The 7,945-nt window shown below is 39.1% G+C and overlaps 1 protein-coding gene and 1 long non-coding RNA gene across 2 annotated transcripts; one reads left to right on the top strand and one right to left on the bottom strand.

The window, feature by feature from the left end:
- Positions 1-3,100: 3,100 nt before the first annotated feature.
- On the bottom strand, positions 3,101-4,149 carry LOC138956072 (uncharacterized). The gene is made up of 2 exons (XR_011452484.1): positions 4,056-4,149; positions 3,101-3,226 (listed from the first exon to the last, which is right to left on the bottom strand). It is a non-coding gene; the product is annotated as an uncharacterized lncRNA (long non-coding RNA).
- Positions 4,150-4,188: 39 nt separating this feature from the next.
- Positions 4,189-6,698, top strand: LOC138956071 (uncharacterized). The gene is made up of 4 exons (XM_070327538.1): positions 4,189-4,289; positions 4,604-4,675; positions 4,854-4,947; positions 5,227-6,698. The coding sequence occupies exons 1-4, from the start codon at positions 4,263-4,265 to the stop codon at positions 5,517-5,519; spliced, it is 486 nt and encodes a 161-aa protein (XP_070183639.1). The 5' UTR covers positions 4,189-4,262; the 3' UTR covers positions 5,520-6,698.
- Positions 6,699-7,945: the final 1,247 nt, after the last annotated feature.

Below are 7,945 nucleotides of genomic sequence, written 5' to 3'. Positions count from 1 at the left end.
GAACAATCCGCTTTTATGGGTTTTGGAAGACATGGTGAGAGCTCAATATTCCCCGAGTTTCACGAGATTACACTGAAGCATGACGAGTGGTCATGCCAAATGAGCAATTTTGACATTGAAGCCACTGATAACGCATGCGTCACGTGCAGAGCTCACTTGTGGCAATGGACGAAAGGTTGACGACCAGATAAACATTTTCTTCAGTTTGGTGGATATCCTTGTAGCCATATAACTAAATTAACCAAATATTACAAGCTATGCGTTTCTTTTTTTGAACAGTATATATATAGAAGTTTCATTCGTCTGACCCTGTTCTTAGTGACCAACGTCCGGGACAGTTTCATAGCTGTTGATCCGTAACGGCTCTTGACTTGTTTTTCCGCTTTTTCTCGGCGAGTTTGTTACACCCCAGCCACACATAGACGCCGCTTCTACTACGATGGAAAAGTGTCAGAGAGCGTGGCCAATCATGGGCCAAACGTGGGAGGATCTCTATGAGCGTGGTTTGGTCGGGGTGGGATCTGCTAGGTCGGGAAGCTGCACGCTCTCGCAATGCTTATTTTGAACTGCACAAAACAAGCGCAGCAGGGTCGTGGCGCAGTACAGTCGTGATGTCGTTTTTTACATTCAGTCAAGTAATAACTGAATGTCTTAACATTGACGGAGAGTGAGGTCTGTCTGCCGATGTATGTGTGTGTGTGCGTGTGTGCGTGTGTGTGTGACAAGCATTTCTCAGAAACTACCCGGCAGATTTTCTTGAAAATTGATGCATACATTTCTGAGGGCATTTTCTTGTGTCGCTTTTTTCCTATTTTTAATAGGGCTATTTGATGACGTCATATTTGACCGTTTGTGAAAGTTGAGGCGGCACTTTCACGGCTACAGTTTTTTATCAATTTGTTTGAAATTTTCGCTTTATGATCTTCGACTAAGTGCGGACTATGGAATTGCATTTCAGCTTGGTATCTTAACAATTTGTTTATGAAATGTTCACTCAAAGTTAGCCAAATGTGTCGATTTCTTAAAAGTCGATATTTTAGTCACAAAGTGACACCATCGTATCATGTAATGCCTCCTGTATCCGAAAATATATAGTTTTGTATTTGATTTAAAAATTGGCTTCAAATGAAAAAAAACGTTAAATAGCTACTTTCTTTATTGTTTATTATCATTTCTCTGTTCCTTATCATTTGCTGATTCCAAATATGTACAGTTTATGGTGTTTGTCGCTGAAAATATGCTTACAATGAAGAAAACCTGTGAAAGGTAATTATGCTTCATGAAGCCTGTATCTAACCACATTCGAAGAAGAAGAAGAAGACTTGCATCGAGTTGTGTCGCTATGCAGAGTGTGACTTTTCTTGTTTAATTGCCGTACTATTAAATGGAACATACTCAGATTAAAGAAAGTCTTACATTGGGAGGTAGGAATGTGATTTGCATGGTTTGTGACAAGACAAACTTTCCTTATAAGAGCTTAAAGATACATTCCATGACGTTTGAACCAAAATGTCAGCTATCATAGATCTCTTTAACTAAACAAAATGAGGGTAACCTTCTACCGGAACGCATACCAAAAGTATGATAGCTGGTAGTGTTCTGTGCATAGTGGGAATCTTTGGCTTGATGAATTTCACATGTTAACACCAGTGTCTGTTAGGTAATGAATCAGTCACACATCCTCCACTCTTCACTGAAATAAGTCAGAAGTATGTGCCCATGTTAATAGAGAGAGAGAGAGAGAGAGAGAGAGAGAGAGAGAGAGAGAGAGAGAGAGAGAGAGAGAGAGAGAGAGAGAGAGAGAGAGAGAGAGAGAGAGAGAGAGAGAGAGAGTCTTTATTTTTCGAGGGTGACAAGAATAAACATAGATAATGCTTTTTTGCATCTGGCCCTCGCCCTAAAGAGGGACTAAACTATTTTACTATAACTATGACTAGGAAAAAAGAGAGAGAGAGAGAGAGAGAGAGAGAGAGAGAGAGAGAGAGAGAGAGAGAGAGAGAGAGAGAGCTTTCTGAACAAGAAAGAAGCAACCGATAAGAAATAAGACAATCATCGATTGATCAAGATTCTTTAATTAAAGTCAGCTAGGTCACAATAATGTTGTTTAAGTTGCTGTATTTTACAGTTTTCCTTACATGATAATTTCTTAGCACCGTGCAATTGACTACCCATTTCACTTTAGAGGTGCTGGGACGACGCCAAGTTGACTAAATGCCTTAGTTACCGATTTGACCGGGAACTATTTCGTTAACGATTTATTCCTGACATATTTTCTCAGGCTTAAGTGACCATGTATACAGTATGTATTTGTATTTGACTAAAACACACAAAAATAACGACGGTTAGTTCGTGAAAAGACACTGACTTGAATCATGTTTGCATAACTACAGCGATGCAGCGGGTATTGCCGCCTAAGTAAATTTGGTTTAATTTTAATCTACACCATTTTCTGCGGTGTTTTTATGGTCATTTAAAAAGGATGTTCACAAACAAACATATTTTTTCGTTCAGTTACTTTTTGCAGCACTGTCAGCCGGACAGAACAGACAGTATGTTAATATAAACGTGATATAAACACAGCCGACAGCAGCCGCTATACGCGAACTTCCTTGTGCGGCAGGGAGTGGCTCTTTTCCCGCGCGCTGGCTGGCCGGTCTCACTTTCGCACCGCAGCGCAAAGAAGGATGAAGCGTCTCTGTATACTCTATAGTCTCTGTGTAGCTTCAGAAGCTGACTGGTTGTGAATGCACAATCGGGACTGATCAGTCAAAGTGCAGGGGCGGATCACAGCATTTTTAAGGGGGGGTTACACATTTCTTTTAGGGACAGATCGACGACGCGAAGCGCCCGAACCTCCCTAAAGGAAAATGGAGCAATCTGGTGCAACCTCAGCCGACAAATTACCCAAGTTCCTTCAAAAACCGTCATTTAGAAGACTATGGCCGTCACCTAGGTGGGCCCTGAGGCATGACAGACGGTCAGTACGATAAGGATCATTACTGTTACATTATAAAAAAAAAATTAAAAAAAGACTCACTGGGGCAGGGGTTGGTGTTGCAGGCACGAGTGGTGATCTGGGTCGCATCGCCCTGACAAGCTCGGCCACCGAACTGGGGGGTGGGGTCAGTGCAGGCACGCTGAAAGGTCAAGCGCTCAGTGCCACCACCGCAGGTCTTGGAGCACTGGTCAACCGTCTCCAGCTCGAACTGGGTCCAGCCACCATCGACTGCAGCAACGCATATGGACAGAGCATGGTCATTGGGAGGGGCAGTAATGCGAGTTACGAGGTATGGTCTAAACACAATGATCAAAATTAATGTGATTTTCACAGAGTCTGTTTCGCGGATCTACCCCAAATTACAGTATACATTAGAAATACTCTCCTCCTACATCGATGCAAAGTCACAAGTGACAGCCAATCAGAAGAGGCCTCACGATAGCCTTTTTCGGGGCTGCTTTTGAGCTCGTACTGTACGTAACTATTGACTGCCGATTATTTACGATGCAAGAAGAAATATGTCAGTATGAATACAACATCTGTGTTGTTTGTTTATTTATTTCTTATTTGCTTGTTTGAAATGAATTTATTAATTCGTTTATCTTAATTTATAAAAAAAAATTTTTTATCATTTATTCATTTATTTACTAATTTATTCATGAGTTTGCATATTTAAGTGTGTGTTTATTTATCTCTTTATAAGAAGTTTCTTTGTTACTTATTCATTTACTCATTAATTAATTAAGGTATTCATTTACTTATTTGATGAAAAGTAATACACGTTCATATATGTATCCATTAGTTTATCTATTGGTTTAAACAAGACTTTATTAAATTTTGTATCATGACAAGAACAATATATATGGCAAATTGGATTTCTTACTCAAGCTCGTGCTTACTTCAAGCAATCCCAGTGAAAACATAATAGTGGTAAGCATAGTTTATCTATTCATTCATTCCTGCATTTACTCGTTCATTTACTTATTATTTACCAGACAATTACTCTTTGCGATAACAATTTAAAAACTAAAAATGTTGGTATTAAGATATGACTCACTTGGGCACTCGTGGGTGTTGCACGGTTTCTGCTCAGTCTTGGCGCCCTGGCCCGAACAGCTGTTTCCACCATTGTACGGAGTAGGGTTGGTCATAGACCATTTATCCTGGACCGCCAACTAGCTCTCTCTCCGCTCTATGACGAGGTAGCGCCCCTCCTGGCCTTTCAGAAATCAGGGGGACGTCATATCCGGTGTCGATTGTAAACATGGACGCTATCATCGAAGTTGCCGAGGTAAGTTCTGAAAATGCTAAAGTAAACTCAGCAAAAGTGCATATGGAACATATTTTTCGATGAGTTTTGTTAAGTTTAGTTTGGAGTTTTGGAAAATCCAGTTCATTGTTTGTAGGCTAGAGAGTTTTGGAACAAAAAATAAAAACAGCGGCGCGATTCATTGATTGCAATCATGCACAGTTTGGGCTTGAAATGTTTCAGTTTTGTAGCAAGCCTATTTTCAGGTTATTACTGTACTAAATTTATGTTTCAAGTTGTTTTGTGTGTTTACTATAACAAATCAGGTGTTTGTGGCGGGTTTTTTTCTTTTGCAGGAACAGAGCCAAGGATTTTCTCGGGAGTTGGAGTCCAGCACTGGTTCAGATCAGGAGAGATCTTTGCCAATGGTCAGTATTATTGTGTAAAAAAAGTATGATAAAATTCACTTTTTATTGTCATGTCGGGGTTGTGTACATTAATCCAATTTAATAATATACTTACTTGCTTGGTCAACATGTTTTGTTCAAAACTACTTTGTTCTGTTCAGTTGGCTACTACTATCTGTTCGTGTTTTGTTTTGATCAGGTGACAACCGCCATGGTACAAGATGTATGCCAAACACTTTTGAAGTATGTGCTGCTACCTCAAATGGTGCGTGAGGCTTTGGAAATACTGAACTGTAAGTTTGCTTTCTTCGCACTATATAGTGTAAACATTTGAGAGAAAAAAAATGGTTTAAAAGCAAAGGGTTAGGACAATGCAACCTGTTGTCGGACATTTGTAATAAAACCATTGTTGTTATATATATTTATACTGAACACGTACACAACTGCTTCGCACACAGAGAGCAGAGATAATTTTGGTTTGTTTGCAATTAATTATGTAGTGTGTCTGTGATTGGATTTTTTTCCATTCATGTCAAAATAATTATTCATGTTGTGATTTTTTGGCTTTTCAGATGTGGACTTGCAACATGCACTCAGATTTCAAGACGGCTGCCTGGTACAAGGAAGATTTGTAAATGCTGCCATGGAGAAGGCCTGGACCAAATACCATGCTGCATTCCTGAATCACAGGTCACAGGTAACTGAGGTCACACACAGTCCTGCTGCAGCTGCCTGGATTTCGCTGAAGGTGTTTGAAAGACTTTTATCAGATGCTTATAGCAAAAACAAGGATAATATTGAAGCTGCAGTTGTAGACATCAGTGAGAAAGAAAGAGCACAGTTAGGTACATTGCTGGTGCAGTAACAAGGAAACTAAAAGAAAGAATGTTTGGGTTGAACAAAACAGAGAACAGAGTTGCAATACTACAGTGTCTAGATCTCACGACTTGTGAGTCAGAGTCTGAAACTGGCATGACCACTGTGCTGACCAGAGGAGGTTTAACATTTGTAAAACCTGCAATAGCAGAAATGTTCTACATCACAGAGTCCATGTTTCTGCAGCTGGCAGGATCAGGCTCTGAACTCAGGCAAACAAGTTCACAACATTTTGTTTCGTCAGGTTTGGAGAACAGAAGCCTCACGTCCTGTCTAGATCAGTGTTTGACAGACACTGATCTTGACAGTACTGTGAAGGAAACCCTCCTGATCAAGGTTCTTGAATTGTACTTCAAGATAAGAGTTCATCATAAGATGAAGGTCCTGATGGATAAAGTCCGTGAGGAAGAGAAAGTCACGAAAAAAGCAAAAGGGCTGAGAAGAACCCTGAAAAAAAATCAGTGATGATTTAATAGTTATGCTCTCCAAAGGCCTGATCCTGTCCAACTGAAGCATTCATTTCTGTTTTTGTGTACATTACCTACGGTACTTTGTTTGATGCTTTGCTCAAGAACAAGCTTGATATTGTTTTCTCTCATGTGGTTACATTCTAGTCAGACAATTATTATATACAATAAATGGGTTTTTGATTTAACTTGCTTTAATATTTAATTCTTTCATTGTCACTTTGTTACCTAAGGCTTGTGAAGGAAACCCTCCTAGTCAAGGTTTTTGAATTGTACTTCAAGATGAGAATGGAAACAAAATCAGTGATGTGATAGTTGTGCTCTCAACAGACCTGATCCTGTCCAACTCAAGTATTAATTTCTGTTATAGTGTACATGACTTTCATGCTTTGCTCCAAGAACAAGCTTGATATTGTTTTCTGTTGTGTGGTTACAGACTAGTCAGCCAGTTATATAATAAATGTTTTTATTGACCATGTTAATATTTCATTGTGGAAATACTAACTTGTCTTCTTTGGTCTAGACTGGTAATAAAGTTTATAAATGACTAGTGTGACATGTGTATGTGATTTTGTTCTTACTTTGCATTTTCTGTATGTACATTATGTATGAATAAAATGGAATCTTAAACAGAATGAGGCAGAGCGATATTAAGATATCAAATAACCAAAGGGAAGTAATCGCTCTTTTTGCATACGACATGTGTAATAGAGTAAGCGAGAGTTGTACGAAACCTTTTCTCCTGGCACCTAGGAAAATAACAAGCATTGAAATGAACAAGCGACTTTCATTTACTTCCCTTTGGTTATTTAATATGAATAAAATATCTGTCAGACGAGAACAGGTGAAATACATGTACAACCAAACAGGCAGGAATGTAAAGTATATTCTACATGTATTTTGCATTATTAGATCATATTACAAAATTTACACAAATACAGTGGCACCGTTGAACAGAAGCCAGCCTGGGCTGGTATGCATGAGTCAGGGTTATCTCATGTTGTCTTGGGCCAGTGCTAAGGCCTAATTCAAAATAGGTGTGGTTACGGTAACCCGACCTACCCTATTTTTAGGGGCCGACCCTATAACTTTTTATTACATTTTTCAAAAAAACACACAAAAACAAGAAAACGAGTGCAGAAAACGCAATGAAAGCGAAAGCGCTCGAGTCGCACATTTATTTCCCTGTCAAGTAGGTTTACTTTGTACACATAAGAAAAAAAAGTTTAAAAAAAAAGTGATTGCCTACCTTCCTACCCTTTTTTGTTTGGCTATGTTACCGTAACCACGCCTATTTATTTTTTTTGCCTAACATAACGTCACTAAAGTCTGAAAATGGTAAACCTTTTAACGTGAGGATATCCCAAACTAAAGACAGTAATTAATCTCAGCATCATTCCTTCATTGGTTGGATATTATATCCAACCTGAAATTGGTCGACAACATATCAACCTTCTCTAATCTGCGAACACACACACACAATGGCAAAGCATAAATTCAACAAAGCGGAACAGGCAATGAAAACACACACAACATCTATACAGTCCATCATCTTAACATTCTCGACCAACTTCCAGTTTCATATAATGTCCGACTGATTCACAGTCATCTCAGTATTGGTACTTCATCAGTTGATAATGTTATCAAAGCGCACGTCGGTCAAAAATGTATCAACCTACCCCAATCACACAAACATGCAATGGCACAGCATGAATTTAACACATCAGAACAGGCAAAGAAAACACACTTGCAATAAAACAAGCATATCTTACACTACAGTCCGTCATCTTAGGTTGTCATCTCGACCGACTTCTGGTTTAATATCAATTATAATGTCCGACCGATTCACAGACATCTCAGTATTGGTCATTCGGCGGTCGGACATTATAATTAATATGAAACAGGAAGTCAGTCAAAAATGTATCAACTTACCCTAATCTACAAGCAC

Source organism: Littorina saxatilis, unplaced genomic scaffold, assembly GCF_037325665.1.
Source record: "Littorina saxatilis isolate snail1 unplaced genomic scaffold, US_GU_Lsax_2.0 scaffold_925, whole genome shotgun sequence".
NCBI classification, from domain to species: Eukaryota; Metazoa; Mollusca; class Gastropoda; order Littorinimorpha; family Littorinidae; genus Littorina; species Littorina saxatilis.
Note: the sequence above shows the minus strand (reverse complement) of the source record. Positions and strands in the feature narration are given on the sequence as shown.